Source organism: Pholcus phalangioides, unplaced genomic scaffold, assembly GCF_987345545.1.
Source record: "Pholcus phalangioides strain wild (caught in Gottingen) unplaced genomic scaffold, Ppha-v1.0 ptg000011l_1, whole genome shotgun sequence".
Taxonomy (NCBI): Eukaryota; Metazoa; Arthropoda; class Arachnida; order Araneae; family Pholcidae; genus Pholcus; species Pholcus phalangioides.
The window spans coordinates 6,821,902-6,841,340 of record NW_028301604.1 but is presented as its reverse complement, the minus strand read 5'-3'; the positions used below and the strand labels follow the sequence as shown (position 1 = coordinate 6,841,340).

General features: G+C 36.0%; 1 protein-coding gene across 1 annotated transcript in view; it reads left to right on the top strand.

Annotated features, from left to right (window-relative positions):
• Positions 1 to 11,430, top strand: part of LOC149079995 (uncharacterized) — a 99,815-nt gene extending 88,385 nt beyond the window's left edge. Inside the window, exons 7-8 of the mRNA XM_089238583.1 lie at positions 4,529 to 4,743; positions 10,151 to 11,430. Of these exons, the coding sequence (XP_089094709.1) occupies positions 4,529 to 4,743; positions 10,151 to 10,159 (224 nt within the window). The 3' untranslated portion in view covers positions 10,160 to 11,430. The remainder of the gene's footprint in view (positions 1 to 4,528; positions 4,744 to 10,150) is intronic.
• Positions 11,431 to 19,439: the final 8,009 nt, after the last annotated feature.

Sequence of the window (19,439 nt, the reverse complement as noted above, 5' to 3'; positions counted from 1 at the left end):
CACGGACTGTATAAAAAGTTAATTTTTTTTATTTTACCAACTGTACAGCTACTTGAAACATGAATAACATATCTGAGTACTGCACGTTATTTGAAAACTTCCTAATTGGAAGTATACCTCTAGGATCTACGGTTCGCCAGTAAAATGCCTGTTTGCTACGCACCCTGTATATAAAACATGTCCTGACTGACTGATTTATCATTGCCAAGCCGAAATCGCTGAGGCTATAAATATGAAATCGGTCAGTAGTTTTATTTCATGACGTAAAGGCTCCCCAAGAAAGGTTTTTTTCGAAATTCGACCGCTTAGGGGTCATAAGGGGGTTCCAATAAGGGGGAGGCACGTAGAAAAATCACGCCGAGCCAAAACCACTGAAGCTGTAAATATGAAATTTGGTTAGTATTTTTATATTGTAATGTAGAGACTCATTGAGAAGGGATTTTTCAAAATTCAACCCCTTAAGGGGAGGGGTTCAAATGTTACATGGAATAACAATTATCGCTGAGCTGAAATCGCTGAAGCCAAAAATATGAAATGTAGTCTCACTATTATCTTTCATAATGTAGATACTCACTAAGACAAGAATTCTGAAATTCATTCCCCAAGGGGGTCATGAGGATTCAAATGTTATATGGGGGAAGTCATCCTAATTTTCAGATTACCAAATCCATGCGAGTGAAGCCACGTGTAACAGCTAGTTCAACTATAGTTTCCCGTAGAATTTTTCCGTTAAAGGATAATATTTCATTATTATGTCTTTATTTCACTTATTTTTCTGTTTTCGTGATGGTCCAAAGCCTGGAGAAATGACGGAAATGCATTCGTAGGAAGAATATATATTATATGTACGTACATGACACCGAGTGTATACGAAAAGAAAATCAGTTAAAATTTTTCAAGCGAATTTAGTAGAAATGGGCAGAAAATTGGTAATCGGATATTATAATTATTAGATACGTGGGTTATGACAAGATGGCTGACGTTCGATTAACTCTGCTTTCGTCATATCTTTATCTCCGATCAACGGACATCGATGATTTTTCTTTAACATAATTCGAAACACGATATGAACGACGAATATCGCGAACGATATGAATTACAATTCATCGTATTCAAATTTACTTGTGTAGGTTAGACTGTTATTTTACCTTGGCACATTATTTTTCAAACCTCTTTCCCCCAGTCAATTTTTACAGTAAAATTTCACTAAAATCATTTTCAGTATTAGTATACCATGAGAAACATCATATAAATTTTAAACTGCCTTCCTTCTTACTGTAATCATGAAATATAGATTTTTGAAAAAACAAAAATGTTTCAAGGTACCACATGGGATCTTGTACCTTGAAACACATGCACGCTTGAAACAGGGTATAGTTACAAAGGAAAAAACATAAAAATATTACTGAAAAAATAATACAGTGAACATTTTTTTAAAATACGAAAGCATAAATTGAAATAGAAAAAAAATCAAATAAGGACACAAACATGATTAGTAATATACATACACAAAAGTAACAATAATGGAGGTAGGAACGCATTGATAAGGGATAATTCTAAGTTATGGTGTCACAGGGAGTAATTCTCTAGCGGGGTTGTGAGTAAATGGAATAGCTCACCTCTGGAAGTCGTGAATTCTAACACAATTGACACGTTTAAAAAAAATATGATAAACATATTGGAATAAATCGAGAAGCTATCTACATACTTAGATGAGACAACCATAATTTTTTATGGGTAGAAGTATATTTATATTTTATCATAATTATTGATTTTTTTATTGCTCTTATTGGGTTGGTGTATTTTGCATACAGTTTAGCTATATATTCGACACCCATATTTTTTATGGGTATCTTTTGGCAGCCACCTCGTTGGGCGTTTTGTCTGTTGTGGCTATCGTATTTGTATTCGTAATATAGATTGAAATGCATGATCATTTTGCGGTATACTTGTAGCAGGGCCGGAACTAAAGGGGGCAAGTCAACTGCCCCGGGCGGAAAAATTTAGGGGGTTGGCAGTTTTAGGTGGGAACAAAGAACACAGTAACAAAATTATAAAATTTTAAAGTTGTGGGGCGGCAAAAATCCTACTGCTTGTAGGCCCTGCTTGTAGAAAGGAAAGTTTAATGTTTTCAAATCTATAGGTCTGTCAGTTCCTTTGACGCTAGGTGTTTCATTACAGATACAACATCCGTGATATCAGCATTTGCTATATCTGGCGCTGATGAACAATAAAATATTTTCTCATCTCGCCTCCTAAGGAAATTCGCTTGGTAAGTTTTTTCTGAACGCATTCCACACTGGAAACTTCGGGTTTTTTTTCAGCAAATTTGACCAGGAAATAACCGAAGATGAAAAAGGGTGGCAGAGAAAAGAAATGGATGTAGCTGAAGTTTTTATAGGAAATATATATATATATATATATATATATAAATAAATAAATAAATAAATATATATATATATATATATATATAAATAAATAAATAAATATATATATATATATATATATATTTCCTATATATATATACATTGAGTACATGTGTTTTGCCCCCCCCCCCCCGGAAGAAGTTTGACCCCCCCTGGAAAAAGTTGAAGTGACGGCCCTGAGAGACACCAAAAACAGCCCAAATGCAATAATATTAAAACTATTTCAAGTGTTTCAGGGTTTACCGTGGTCAAGGTAGAAAACTTCTTCTTACACAGGAGAGTAAAGGGAAAAAAATGAAATGAAGGAGCAACTGGATTTGATGTCTGTTATTAGACTATTCATATTCTCGCATTAAATTCTTTCGGGTTTGTTCTCCGTAAAGTCACGCATAATTATTTTTATTCCTTCGTTATTTGAGAATTTTCTTTATACGTCTAAAACTTAATTATGAGAAACGCTCGTTTTTGAAAGACCTCATTAAAGCAACAATAATTATGATAATTGACGTCTAAACTAACGCGGGAACGTTAAATAATTTTTTTTCATGATTAAGGTATGTTTACCAATTTTTTTTTCTTGCAAAATATAGCTATTGTCTGCTCAGAACATTGTTCAAGCAATGACGGTTCAAATGATGATTAATTCTTAAGAAAATTATATTTTTATTCAAAGATAAATTAATGGTATTTTAAGGTAATAAAAACAGATTTAAAATCGATGTCTTTGTGTAATGAAATTTTATATAATCTTAACAAATTCAATCTCAATCAATACTCTTTTATATTATACAGGGTGATTCAAATGGTTTCTCCATAGGACTATCTCTACAACCGTTGGCTTTAGAAGACACACTTCCATTTACAAAAAGTTTTCAAATGGCATGCAGTTTCTTAAAATGCCGTAGTTTTTTGAAGTGTCGTATCCGTAAAAATCTTTATACAGTCTCCGTGTGCTAAAACTTCCAATTAGTGGAATGTACGTAGAACACAGGCTTTGAAAAATAATTTGCAAAAAGTTCCATATATTTAAATGCTTAAATGCTACATGCATCAAGATATTAAAGATGAAAAATTACAATGTTTTGACGACTTATAGCTGTGTTGGCGTGTATGTATTGGCTTGAAAATCTCCATTTTCAGAGACTGTACACAGATGAAATGACCTCAACTACCGGTTATTTTGTTTAGATTATTTTATTGTGTATTTGAAAAAGATAGAGATGCTTTCCATCGCTTACTACGTCATATAATTTTCATCGCTGTGGACAGAATTATAATAAAATAATTATTCAACCTTTTGCGGACCAAGAAGTGAAATGAAAAAAATCGGCGCATGGAATCAAATTGCATGAAACGTTGCTGGTTCCAACTTTAAACCAATGGGAAGATAGGATCCAGAGGAGAGGGAGGTGGGAGTGATCACCTCTCCCAAGGTTTGGATATTACGGGAAAAATATATCTGTTCCGTAAAATGTCTCGGGGGAAAAAAAAAAATCCCATGAACCCAATAAATTGTCCCTCCCAATACTTTGTCTTGGATTCGCTCTTGCCGCTGTTCTCATAAGAAACGTAAATGAGAGATGGTTTCGTTGGGAAACAACTTAACTATAAGTCTTTGTAATTGAAAGTATTGAAGAGTGAAACTATTTTACTTTTTTAGTCACAATGATAATTACCTTTCTTACAGAATATTTTCGCTTTGAATTTAATTTACGTTTTCGTGATTTCCACTTACACCCTCAATCATTGTTGACAATTTTGGAAAAATTCGAAGTCAAATACTTGATAAATATTGCATTTAAAAATATGGAGTTTTTTTGCAAATGATTTTTTGGAGCATAATCTAAATTTTAAGAATCTGAGGTTTTGTCGCACGGGGAACTATACAAATGTGTTTATTTTTTCACATCAAGTAATATATCATACACAACATATCAAGCCAATATGTATATCCCAATATGTAAAGTCTATGAACAAACAATTTGGATCAACTGCTATATTAACATTTTATAATTATGATGAATTTTGTACCACGGAAAATTGTGTTTCCGTGTAATTGAATGGTTGAGGAATTTATCACTTTTTGCGTTCTTTGAAAATAGGTTCGAGACGTGCTAGCTCTGCTTCGGTTCGTTCGCAGTCTTCACTGAGGAGTTACTCATCTTTCCGTAGCCAGGCCTCAACTCAAAGTTGCCGTGATCCAGTGAGACGTACTACGTCTACTCCATCAGAGAATCCGTTTCCTACCATGGCATCTACTGGTCTACACGGTCTTTCTCGTCTAAGTCCCAAAGGAGCTGTAGCTGTTTCAAAGCTGGTATATAAAACGCTCTTTTCCCCATTTAAAAGTAAAGTGTGTACATTGTACAGCCTGTCTCACACAGGATAAGCTGTTTATCGAATGAATCCTTGGCATTTGGATGCACCATGGCTAGTGCTAGGAGTGATTTTGGTGAGAGGATTAATTTTAGGAAGACTGGACCATTAATGGGAACTTTGAATGATTAAATTCACATTATACTGTTAACAAACCAATCGAATTCCTTTACGGAAGACCGTGATTTCTGGTGGAGACAGCATCTTTTAGCTAGAAAAAACAGTATCCCATACCGTGTGCTTCTAGTGACTAGAAAGTCAAAAAAGTAAATCTAGCGAGTTTCATGAGAAAACTGTCATGGGTGTCTCTTTTATGAATATGTCAAGTCTTTGGCAGATGCCGCAGTTTAAGGACGGCAGTAGCGATTTTATTCCTCAGTTGGATTGAACATTTCGTTGCACTCTGTTACAGATTCAATTTTTCTCAATTCAAGTACGCGAAAAAGCCTTCTTCGCTGCAGACGTAACCATTTTGAGTGACTAGTCATGTGGCACATGTGAACATTCTTTACGACACTTCGCTCATAGCAGGACACAAAATTTATGAGTACATTTACCAAACGGATCACAGTTGTGCTTCATGCCTTCAATTGCTTTTATTTTGCAGCATTTGGAAATTGTATAATTCTTTATGAATCTCCATGTACTTCGTCACATTGAGAAGATTCTCTCTCTCTTCTGGTTCAGAACATAATGGTTAACTCTGTTTCATGAAATGGATCCTTAATTTTACCTGATATAAATCCTTGTGAAGATTTGTGGGAGAACTTGGATACACAAATACAAATTTAAACACAAAAACCACAACGGGCAAATTGCCCATCGAGGTGGCAGAAAAAAGATGCCCATAAAAAATATTGATTTCAAATATAACCAAAATACAGCAACTCAGTCTAAGTACGGATAGCTTCTCGATTTATCCCACTATGTCTATCGTACTTCTTTTTAAACGTATCAATTGCATTAGAATTCACGCCCCCCCCAGAGGTAAGCTATTCCATTTATTAACAACCCTATTACAGAAAAACTCCTAGCGAACCCACAACCTGGAATTGCCCCTTACTAAACGATACCGGTGTCCCCTTGTCGAAGCAGTTGATTGACGGTGAAGTCATGGCACTCACATCCTGGAACAGGACTCCTAGGCTAGTATCTTCGACGGGCCCCCTGCCCAGACTTTTCACGGGCCCTCTATGGTAAATTTATACCGTGGAAAAACGAAATATGACGAGAATCATCCCGGGCCCCAGGGCTAGAGCCCTGTCAGCCATAGGCGAAGGTAGACTTGGAAGTCTGGGGAACATGGTCCATGGTCATAATTGCTGTGTGGGTGGGGCACGATTATGTTGATGTCAATTCATATATACACATATAAATTAAATCAATCGACTGCACCTTTGACGCTGGGGGGGGGGGTACATTGCCTCCCCATGCCCCCCCCCCCGTATCTCCGCTCATGCTGTCAGCCCCACTCTTGTGGGGGCCATGTTAATAACTAATGGTCCATCCTGTACGTTTCATCTCGTTGAAAATGTTGAACTTGAACATTTCGCTCATATTCCCCGACACCCGCGTTCGCGTCCAACGTAAGCATATTTAAGATATCTAATCTTTCTTCATAGCTCAAACCTTGTGTGCCAACAAGAGTATGTGCAGCTCTTCTCTGCACTGCCTCAACCAAGCCTATGTCCCTCTGTATGTATGGGGTCTCCGAAAACCTTACGGCATACTAAAGTCCAGGACGAACTAAGCCTCGGGGAAGCGGAGAAATTATTTAAGCGAACGCAAAGAGACCTTTTTAAGAACGAAATCGAACATTTTATTCGTTGTTTTTGACTACCACTGAAGAATGTTCAGAAAACCTAAGACGCTCACCAATGAAAATTCCCAAATCGGTGACCCCAGTTGTATCCGGAATAGTAATACCATTCAACTCGTAAGTGAAACATGGGTTGTTCGAACCGAAATGAGTGGCCATGCACTTATGAATGCTAGAGGTCATGCTCCATTCATCAGTACATCGATACCCTGATCGAGTTTATCGATAAAAAGTGAAAAAAGTATCTATCTTTATGTCTATCCAAAGACACTATCTTTAGGGACTCCACTCTTGACTCCACCTGCCCAATCAGAAAATTCTCTGGTCATTATAATTCGTTGTGGTTCCAACCACGATTCTACTCAATTCACAACAAGTTGCTCCCAAACCCGATCTCACGTAAACGCTTCAAGAGTTTACCATGTTGGACCCGATCGAATGACTTTCGGAAATCAAGAAAGACAACATCGACGTTTTTGGCCTTTTCCCTAAGCCTTAGTCACGCGATCATAGAAACAAAAGAGGTTGGCTACATATGACTTCCTCTTCCTGAACCCATGCTGGTTTTCCAAAAATACGTTATTCTAGGCTATCCACTTCACTCATTTACCGTTTGATAATAATTAACTGATACTAAATACTGATGATTCGGTTATAAATTAGATGTGTAAGCAAGACAGTTAACTATTTTAAGATCAATGACGTAATATCTGGTCCAAACGGCTGTGGAATGAACTCAAACAAACTCTCTGTTTTCTTCCCTCATCATCGCAAGGCTTTGTTGTAAACCTATAAGAGTTGTTCTTTTTACCTTTATTTATTTCTGTACGATTATAGTGACGTTTTTCTCCCATATGATGCATCCTCCTACTATATACATATAAGAGCAAAAGAGAACAGGTTGGGTGAGGGTGAAAAGAGAAATCTGCTTCCTTCGTATACCTACTCTCTCTCTCTTATCTGCACTTATCTAATATATTGTTTATTTTAATTTTTTTAATCTTCATTTTCTTCTATTTTTTTCCTTCAATTTCTTTCCCTTTCTCTAACGTGCTGTTAGGTTAGGACAAGGTTACCATATTTATCGCCCATTCGTGAAATAGAGATAATCAGAATTTCTCACCAATACCTTGTAAGCGAAGGCGTTAGTAACTTAATAATGAAATAACAGTGCTGAAAAAGATAGTGTAAAATGCGAAATAAGAGATTTTGTGACAATAAACTTTGGTTCAATTTGTTTACAACTGCTCGAATGTTTTTCTTGTTAAACCGGTAGGCATTGATAATATAACGAAATATTCACTTGCTACAGTTTAATTGCTTAAAGCCAAACAGTCTGAGAAAGCGATTGACGACGGTAAAAAGAGCTGTTAGTTCCAAACTTAGGTGTGCGACATCTGTTAATAACATATTCTTTTTCAAGGAACAATACCAATTGAGACGGAAACCGTCTTCATCCTTAGGCAAGATTCGGTTCGCACGCAATCGTGACTGCTGAATATATCGATCTGTCAGCATTCTCAACCGACGTGTTTTATTTCTAAATTTCTTCGTTTTTATGTTTTAGTATTTATTAAATAGGGATTGGGAAACATTTTAATTAACAATAATAAAAAAAAGGAACTTCTGACATCTTGAAGTGGAAGAATGCCACAATACCCAATATCTCCTTACTCGATATGGTCTTGATTATTCTATGCATTGAAAGAAGAATGTGTTTTCCCCTGGGATATTGCCTCTGTCACTCGCTGCATCTTCAAAGATCTATTCATCCTCTCGAACAAACTTAATTGAAGGAGAACAATTGTGTTCACGCGGATTACTGTTTTTGGAATTGACTAGAAGGATCAGGAAGCTTCTTTTGTGGCATAGCAAGTATGAGTTATTTTGTCTAGCCTAAGGCTTCATGGAGAGAATCGCGAGTTGTTTAACCCTTTCCATGGTTTTATAAATTTTACTGATCCGCATTAGAAATGACACTGTGGAAATTTCGTCTTTTTTCAAGAAGATTTTCTTCCGATTTTGTGCAGGTGATACTGCCTTCCTCCGAACTCCAAAATAAATAAATAAACCCTCAAAAACGGTTATACTCTCTATCTTTTTCTATTACTATACTGTACGTATATATTTTACTACATAAAGAAAAGAGGTAAAGTAAGAGAGGTAGATTTCGAACACCGTGTCTTATCACAATGTAAACAAAAAAAAGTTTCACCCAACGGCAGTTGATCAGCAGGTGGGGTGAACAAATGGAAAACACATGTTTGAGTGAGAAGCCAGCTTGGCAAAAATCTCGGGGCTCGCCCAAATAAGATGCTTTTCAGGAGGTGAGATATTTTGGCATTGCCGAAATGCAAAGCTTCAGGTTAGGCTAGGTATTCATAATTGTCGAAGTGACGGTTAAAAAGCAGTCTCCCCAATCTTCTTGGTTCTCCGGAAAGTCTATTAAAGATATATACAGGGTGGTCATAAAATAACTTTGCCGATATATATCAGACCCTAGCGGCCGCAAAATCCTACTAATGAAAGTGAAATTCGAGATATGGGTAATTCAAAGCATGTGCTCAAGAACGATAAGAGAAACAAAAACCCTAACTTTCGCTGTTACGGAAACAGCAAAAATATTTTGAAAAATTGAAATAGCAACCCTTACTTTTATGCATTTCAAAGTGATTGGTGAACAGTGGCGTATTAACGCATGGTCCCTCAAGGAAAGAGGGGCCTCAGAGAAATTAGAACCGGTTGAAATTTTCGGAAATTTGTCAAGTAATGCCTCAGAAAAATCACTTGGCCAGAGGGCCCCATCATGCTCTTAAGACGGCTCTGTTGGTGTGAACAATGAAAAACTATTAATGGCATTAGAACGGCACCTGTAGCACCATAAATGCCGGCTCAGAATGCAGACAAAGAAAGACGATCTCGCTAAGGGGTTGGTGTGGTATCTGCTCGGTCGAAGACTTCCGCAAATCTGCAGAAAATACCCGATCAGGCGGATAACAACACCAACCTTTTAGCGAAATCTTTCTTTGTTTGCGTCTTGCACCGGCGTTTATGGTGCTACAGGTACCGTTTCAACACCATTCATGATTTTTTACTAAGCCGATCATTTTGTGATGCATAAAAGTTAGTGCTACTATTTGAATTTTCCAAATTTTATTGCAGTAACCATAAAAGCAAGAGCTAGGTTTTTGTTTCTCATCTTCGAGCTCACATATCCTGAAACACCTACATCTCGAATTTCATTTGCATTCGTTGATTTTTGAGGCCAATAGGGGCTCATATGTCGGCAAAGTTATTTTATGACTACCCTGTCATAACCACCCTGTATGCGATTTGTTTTACACCATTATTTTGAGGGCCTTGAAGCATGAGCAGTTCGGATTTAAATGTTTTCAAAACTTTTCAACTAATTTCATATTTAATTTGATTTTTCATATAATTTTATAAAAATATAATATTTTTTATTCTTCTAACTTTACACAAAATATGAATTTTCGATATCAAACGGAATTTTTGAAATTTGTTTCAGGGAAACTAAATGTGGATGGAATAATGCCATTTTTCAGTTGATGTGCATAGTCCTCAGAAGCATGAAAGAAGAAGAAAGTAATGGTGGAAAAGTTGAAAATGAGTTAATTTATGCTGGTTCTTGTAGAAAAACTAGTTTGTAGCAAAAAAACATAATATGATGAATGCTATTGTAAAAGATCATTGTTTTTAATTCTAGTCAATTTCAAATATTATAGTGATGGGAAAATGTTTTCGATCTTTTGTGTATTTAAATAACTATGAATTTCGTAGTAGTTCAAGTATATAATAATTTTTTTTTTCAAAAAAGTAGCTGCTGAACTTTACAAAGCAGCTTATGTAACGATATGGGAGTTGAGAAAAATTATATGTCAAGATGAAAGAGTATGTTTTTGGATTTGAATCGTTTCTTGAGAAAACTAAGGCTACGAGATAAATAAACTTGGTTTCATTAATGAAATTGTTGAAAAAATTTCCGCTCAAATACGAAAAATACCTTTTCGTTGTTTCCCAGAGATTCATTTCACATAAAGTAAAGAAAATGAATGATTGTAGAAAATAGAACAAAATCACCTCAATTCTGTTTTTAAATGAATCTCCTCAAAGGATCTTTCTTTAAAAAAATGCTATTACAGACAAAAAATTAGCATTCTTTTTAACACATCTTTGAATATTTTTAAAGCCGCTGAAAAGTTATTTACCTCATAGAAATAAATAGAAGATGAGTTTTACTTGTTGTGTGCAATCAAATAAAATAATGCATTAATTGTCTAAAATTCGTAGAAATGCAAGATTTAAAGGGAAAAATTGCAAAACAAATAGGTGAATAAACTAAAAAGCAAGTTCATGGAAAGAAATAGAGAGAAATTCATAATCTCTGAGTTAATAAACGTATTAGCCACATGTCTTATTGTAGATTTGGATTGAAAATCAAAATATCCACTAATTCCTTCCAGGGACTCAACAAAATGATTTCGAATGGGATGAAACATAAATTGGTGATTTAGCAACACTAAAAGCTATCTGGATTAAGTACTAAGGCAGGGGTTCTTAACCTATGGGTCGCAACCCAAACTTGGGTCGCAAGGACTTCTGAGATGGGTCGTACAAATCCACAAGCAAATCTGGTAATAAATAAATTTGTTGCGCCCTTGGTTTCAGGAGTGTCTTGACGATTTTGGCGGCCTGTGATGTAACCCGTACATCTTTTGGGCTCTCTTGAGCCATGATTTTATATATGTTTTGCGACATTCAAAAAGGCATAACGTTATTACAGAATGAAAAAAGGAATGTAAAGTTCACATTATATATATATATATATATATATATATAATATAAATTTTGTAATATTACAATATAAGTATTGTAATTTATGCTGTAAAATATCTATACAAAAATACATCCTTAACAAAAATTAATGTATATTCATAATCTATACAAGAATTTAAAATTATTAAAGGAGAGATACATAGAGTTTCAGATAAATAATTTCCAGAAATAATCAAAAATAATGCCAGAGTTGATGAAAGAAATAATCGAAATAAGTAAGACGAATAATTCAAAATTAATAAAAGAAATACTTGAAATTTATGAGATCAAATAATACTATAATTGTAATAATGAAAATTCAGAATATGAAAGAAATTATTTCAAAATTTGTGAAGCGTTCGAGGCCCATGGCTTAGGAATCATTGGCCCACCCGGTAAGGCACCACTGATTGGTTATATAAATTTTGAAAAACAAACATTTTGTTATTTAGGAATATTTAATAAGCATATTTTTATGTTCGAAATTGACCCATGGATCATTTAAATTGATCGTGCGGTTGACTTTGGGTTGCGGCTAAGAACCCTGTAATGAGGTAAAAGAAAAGAAATTTCCGGTTCGATTGTAAAGATAATAGATGTTTTTGAATAATTTACAAATGCTGATCAAATCTAAAGAAATAGTTAGAATCTCTACACTTGCCGTAGTTTCTTTTAATTCTTTTGAAAAAAAGAAAAGTGTTGTTCTTTGATAGTCTATATATATTTTGTAATTTTATGATAAAAATTTTTGAGACATTTTTCCTGCAAAAAAAAACCTTTTTAATCTTCAATTAATCCAATTGTTTCAAAAGAAAAATTTTGCTTTCATACTACTATAAAACTTTCATGTCTCATCTTTATTGTAATTAAAATGAAAATTTCAAAAACTATTTTTGCTTTTAAATTATTGACATATGTGATAAGTAATTATACTTTTAATAAAATTTTAATAAAAATTACAAAAAATTTGGAATAAATCATAAATAATTTTCTATGAGATTTATGACAGAGCTCTGGATTTAAATAATGAACAATTTTAACAAATTGCAATCAACAGTTATTATTTGCAACCAAAGTGAATGGATTAAAAAAATAATTGTGATGTTATTATGTATCAATTGAGAAGTTATTTTTGAGTTTATGGGCATATACAACTGCGATAACAATATCACTTTCAATATGTTGCTTAAATTTATATAATTTTATGTCCTTTATACTCAGCATCATACAAAATAGAGTAGGCAATTTCGTGTTAATTTAATTTTAATTAAAATTTTCGGAGATTATATGGCAACATATTTTTTATATATGCTTCATCAATGCTACTAAAAAGATGAATAAAAAGTACTTCCTATGTTAACATTTCCCAGTCTTTGCTGAAATATATGCTTAGCATTTTCTAATTTTATTAAGATGTTGCATAGCAAAATTAGAACATTGTGGAACATTGTTGTATATTATCCATGTTATAAACTTGGATTATTTTTCATGATATAAAAATAAAACCATATGATTAAAATATTGAATAACTATCTCACAAAATTTAGTGGTAAGAGTAAAATGTGTCAAAATGAAATTTTCTATTTATATACACATATACAAACTCAAACTAAACATGATTATATTGCCAAACATATTCTCTTATGAATTTTTTATTTTAACAGCGTTTTCAGAAAGGCATGTTAAAAATTGAAAGAAGGTTATCTGATTAAAATTCAGTTCATTAAACTGTGCATCGTACAGCATTGTTTTTGTGCTTGAGTGGTGATTATTGAAAGCATTTTACACCTCCCGTACATCATATTTTGCTGTTTGTTCATATTCCTGTGGAAATTTGCTATTATCGTGAAAAACTTTATGAATTTTACATGTGTTAAGTTTAACTGTGGCATATGCACAATCTTTTTTTCTATTTTTTGTTCGTTGAAGTTGTGTCAATAAAGTGACTTAATTCAAAAGAATTTATGTTTTTTTTTACCACTTTATATGATATATATTATATATATGTATAAAATAAGAAATAACTACGAAAAAACTTCATATTTTGATTTTTTAGAAAGAATAGTTATTTTCGTACCAGGCCCAGCGTCTCGTTAGGGTGGTCCTGCTTTGTTTGATTTATGTCTAGAGCTAGAATCGGTCAGCTCTTATTCAAACACTTAGAAATTATGATAAAACCTCGATAAGTTGTCACTTACGTTATCGTTATCCCAAAGTTCGGACATTGGCCTGGTAAATTTACAACGAAATTGGCCAATCCAGACATTTCCCAAACCCCCTCCTCCCCAAAAGTCACACTGATGTAACTGTAACTTCAATCCCTGGTGAATTTCTGCGCGGAGAAATATAAAATGCATTCAACGGAAGATAGAGAAATTGAAACAGTCGAGGTTTTAATGTTTATTGTATATGCGCAATCGGGGCTAATTTCTCCATTGATTTCCAGCGGATAAAATTCCGATAAAATATGCCAATATAACAAACGTTTTGTTACATTTACCTCATTATCTTTAATTACAGAGATTAAAATACAACAAAAACATAAGTCGCACTAAAGAATGATGCGAAATAGAGAAAACTCTTAAGATAACGATTGGGATTATGAAAAGGCAATTCTAAAGAATACTGTAGGGTAGCGGTTGACAACCAGTCGATCGTGAGACCATTTTTTCTTACAATCATTCATTAATTACAATTAAACCGTCCCCGTCGTATTTAGATGATGACCTTAGGGGCCTTTCAATCGCTCTCTGATGATTTGAATTACAGCAGTATCGTTGTTTCGAGATTAAATTCGCAAAATAACGTATAGATGGCGTATGAATACATGTTCTAATTTCTTTCTTTTAATCATTTTCCTTTTTTCCTAACAAGGCTGTTTTGTACTGTACAGGGGGGTTATAAATAAACTGACACTAACTCAGCTTAATTATACTGACACTACTCCGACCTATGTAGCACCCGTTGTGGTGGACGTAATTCATTGAAACTTGGTATATACATAATTTGGATCATAGGAAAAAGATAGCTACGATGAAGAAAGAGCTATTTTTTTCACCTGGTGGTGCAAAATTTAACCGTTTTTTATTCAACCTTTCTTTTCACCATTTCACCAAGTATAATCAAAATGCCTCCATCAGAATGGGCGATGCATACGTCTGAGTATAGTGCCAGTTTATTTATAATCTATTTACTCAGGGCCAGACTTAGGTGCGAAAGGTGCAGCCACACCGAGCCGTTAAATTTTAGAGTCCGCAAAATGGAATTATAAATACTTCTATTGCTACATTTTGACTTCTTGATAAAGCGATAGCTTGATATTCTTTCCAAGACAAGGACCCACAGGTCTAGTGTTGTGACCCCCCAAGCTAAAAGTGCACTCGGGTTTGGTGCCCTCGGCGTTGAACTAGAAGGAGCATGAATGAATAAACGCCAGGGTCTCTGCCACTGGACTTATCCCGTTGTCGAGATCTCTTCCAGCCCAGTTCGTGGCAGAGTTTGGTACAAAGTGAGTGCATCTAACAGTCTGAGTGTGTAGCTAGTGTTCTGGCTGATATTTCAGTGCTGCCATCTATACTTCAAATTATGAGTGAAGTGTAATGATTGAATATTTGTAACGTTGTAGGCCTGTTGCACTCTGTGGCGAGACTTTTTAACGGGGAGATCGGCTCGCATTCGCGCCTTGAAGTTGGGAACCACAGAAAACCAACTTCAGCCGACCACAACTAGAAGGAGCACTAAATTCTCCGGCGTAGAACTATTTAATCCAACGGCGTATTTAGAACTACACGGGAGGGAAGTGCATGCTTGTCATGCCGAAAGAATACTGTAATTAGTTGCGGCTCTGGGTAGCGATCGTCTATCTCTGACAGCCCTTCTATCGTGGTGTCCTGCGTATGGGAACTATAGACTGCCCCCCCCCAAGACGTGATCTGTAGCGGGCTCCTAGGAGAGGTTTTTCACGGCCCCCCCCCCTATAATTAATTTATAGGGTGAAGAGAAACAAAAATAATAAGAATCAGCCACGTCCTTGCGGGGTCGTAATTGTACTAGTTGTATAGTTATTAACAAAAAATTAACTTTTTTATACGGATACCCAGTCCTTAAAATTTGTTTGCCCTATCTTTCCTGGGGTCAACAAAAAAAAAAAAAATCCAAATAGCTAAGTGCAATATTCGCTGAGATATATATGAATTAAAAAACGGAGAAAAGTTTGGAATGTGTGAACGGCATAAATACAAATACAAACACAAAGGACACAACAAAAAAAATGGCCAACGAGATGGCTGAAAAGAAAGATGCCCATAAACAATATGGATGTCAAATGCAACCAAAATACAGCAACCCAATATAAGACCATATAATTATCACGGAGTAAAAAACTAATAATTAATACTATATAATGCACTTCTCATAAAAAAAGATTATGGTCGTCTTATCTAAGTATAGACAGCTTATCGATTTATCCCACTATGTTTGTTGCACTTTTTTTAAACGTGCAGCTTGTATTAGAATTCACGACCACCGGAGGTAAGCTGTTCCATTTATTTACAACCCTGTAGAGAAAAACTCCCGCAGCATCACACAACCTGGAATTGTCCCTTACTAAACGATACGGGTATCCCCTTGTCGCAGAGCAGTCGGTTGACAGTGTATAAATAACTCACCGTTCATCCTATCCATCCCGTTGAAAATTTGAAAAACTTCGATCATATATATTCCCCCGACACCTGCGTTCTTCTTCCAATGTGAACAAATTCAAGAAATCAAGTCTTTCTTCATATCTCAAGCCTTGTGTGCCAACAAGAGCACGCGTAGCTCTTCTCTGCACCCCCAAGTCAATGTTCTTCTGTAGGTATGGTCTCTAGAAAGATGTTGCCCTGTCTCTCCTGAGACCCCCAAAAAATCCATGTTTTTAAGTGCAATATTTGCTGAAATATTTTAATTAAAACATTTGAGAGAAGTTATGAAAGAACAGCATACATGAGAGAAAAAATCTTTGTCCGTTAGATTATGACGCTCTTTCACAACTTTTCTCCCATTTTTGAATTCAAATATTTTAGCGAATATTGCACTTTGAAACATGAGTTTTTGTGTTGGCTTCAGGAGAAACAGGGTAACAACTATCTAATTAGAAGTTACAGGACGGGGACTATGAAAATTTATAATTTTTATTTTATGATACACTGTACTTTCACTTTCGAATTTGGTACATAGTGGTTCATGAACACATTTTCATTTGCATTTTTTAAAATACGAACCATACCTCTACGACGAACGGGTGATGAAGGACTTATAGGACGCCCTGTATATTTAAAATCGAAAATAATGATGCATACGAGCAGAATTTTAATTTAAAATTGAAGTCTCGAAAATAGTCGATTTCAATATATAGCTGCCACGTTGGTCAAATTATTTTATTCTTCATAGGCGTTAAGTTGTTGGAAATATTTGAATGCGTGTTTAAAACCCAATAAACTGTATTTCTATATTTATATAATGAATATGTTAGCAAATATTACGAAATGGCTTGGACCAGAGCCGTAACTAGGATTTTTGCTGCCCTGGGCAAAATGATTTTGCCGCCCGCTCAACTTTAAAATTTTGCTAATTTTAGAATGGTGTTCTTTGCTTCCACCAAAAAAACTACCGCTCCTGAATTTTGCCGCCCGTGGTAGTTGCTCCCCTCTCCCCCAGTTCCGGCTCTGGTTTGGATCCATGGACCAATACAAGTTTAAGCCTATCCTATCGTTTAAATTGATGCAGTCAAAATGTTTTGAGAGAAATATCTTATTTCTGTCTTTCTCTCTCTCTCTCATGAGATTTCTAAATCGAGCAAATTTTAAATAAGGTCTCTTTAGAAGGAGTAGGGGCCAGGGCCATCTTAAGATCATCGTGGGCCACCTGGCCAACTGATTCTTTTGAGGCCCTACCTGGCAAATTCTCGAGAAATTCAACCACTTCTAATTTTTGGGTCCCCTCTTCTCTTGAGACCCACGGGTCGTGTTGGGTGGACCAATGCGTTAAGACGGCACTGGTAGGAGCACGGTACAGGCTCACGCAAGGGGGGGGGGGGGAATTTAGACCGGTGCACCTGAAAAGTGATAATTGAAAAATATAAAAAAAATACGAAAATAATATATCTTTCTAAGCTGTTTTTTTAATCTAATGTCTCAGAATTTAAAATATTACTTTTGAAAACTGATGAATCAAAATTTCTCTGGGAGAGGTTATTTCCTTTGCCCCCTCTGCCCCTCTGGCTCCCATCTCTCCTAAAAACCTGATATTCTAAAAAGCCGAGTTCTTTCCTAAAATAACGGAGATAATATGCCTCAAAATACTTTTGTTTCTCTAAACACATTGAAATTTTTTCACATCAACACCCGGATTTATGAAAGGTTTTCCTAGGCGCAGGTGAACCAAATAGGACCATTGCTTATTTTTATTAAGAAATTTTTTTCAAAGGTGTTTCTGGTACTCCAGGGATCGGACAAGTGAGAAGCCCAATTTTTCCTTTCCTTCCATTTGAATATTGTGGAACAAATTCTGGAGCATGCCCCCATTCTAGACCAAGGCCCCTCGGCTGGTATCTTTTGCAGGCCCTCCTAGTCAAACTTCTCACGGGCCCTTCTATAGTCTATAGTTAATATTTAAAGCGTGAAAAAGCCAAAAAATCATGACAGTTGTCCCGGGCCCTGTCTGCCCCGCCCTTGTGGGGGCCATGGGTGACGGTGTGATAGATCACAGGGGTGCCACTCAAGAGGGGTACTAAGTCCGAGGTGAATGGGTAAAAAAAGTTGCATTGGCTGAAAAAAATCCTGGTCGGATCTGGAGTGGCGCAAAATCCAAAATGAAAGGGCGAAAATTTTTTTTTTGTTTTGGAATTCTTTGGATAAATTGTGAGGGAGGGGCATGGCCTCCAAGGATAGGGCTGACAGGGCTCCAGCTTTGGGCCCGGGATCAAATGCTTATAATTTTTCTTTTTTTCACTCTATGTGGAAGGGGAACTGTGGAAGGGGCACCATGGAAAATCTGGCTTGGGTCCCGCGAAAGATTTCAGCCTAGGGACCCTGACGCAGGATGTAGGGGCTAATGAGGAGGGCAATAGACAAGAGGTGCAAAAAATAAGTCCCACACATGCAGGGCCGCAACTAGGGGGGGGGGGTGCAGGTGTCTCTGGTGCCCTGGGCGCTGTACTACAGGGGGCACAAATTTCAAATTTCACTCTTTAATCTTTCCTTCAACATTATGAGGGGGCACCAAAATGCATGGTTGCCCCGGCTGACCAAGCATCTAGTTGCGGTCCTGCACACATGTACAGATTTTGTCTCGAGCCGCCCGGATAGCTTAGATTCTTGTTTCTGGTATTATGGTCAGAAGCCCTGTCTATTTTCCCAACGTTTCCGTTGTCGAAGTATGACTCTAAAGCGTGATGTGATCTGAATTTTTATTGTGTTCAATTTTGGGGTCTTAAATAAAGTCTACGCTGCCACCCCTTACAACCTGCCGCCCGTGGGTGGAGATACGGGGCGTAGGGGGCATTGCCTCCAGCATTAAAGGTGAAGTCGACTGATCTAATGCATATATGTATAGATAAATTGACATTATCATCGTGGCCCCCCAGTAATAATGACCGTGCTTTGCACCCCTTGCACCCTTGCTTAAGCCGCCCCTGCCTATGTATAAAAAATGCATTCATAGTGTATTTAATATCTGGATAAAAAAACAAAATTTCCAACTGCGGTCAAAATGTCCGCTCTATTCTAGTGTTGCAAATCTCTAGTGTTGAAACACACATAGAAATATTTTGAGCACATTTATTCTCGTTACTTGAAGCAAGCTTATTTTTTTCCATTGCGTGGCGTACTAAAATTATGCAGATCTATGGAAAATGTACTTTTCTCGTCATGAACGGCTAGTACAGATGGCAGCACCACCTGGCATGCATAATCGAACCCATTATTTTCAGTACCGTGACCATA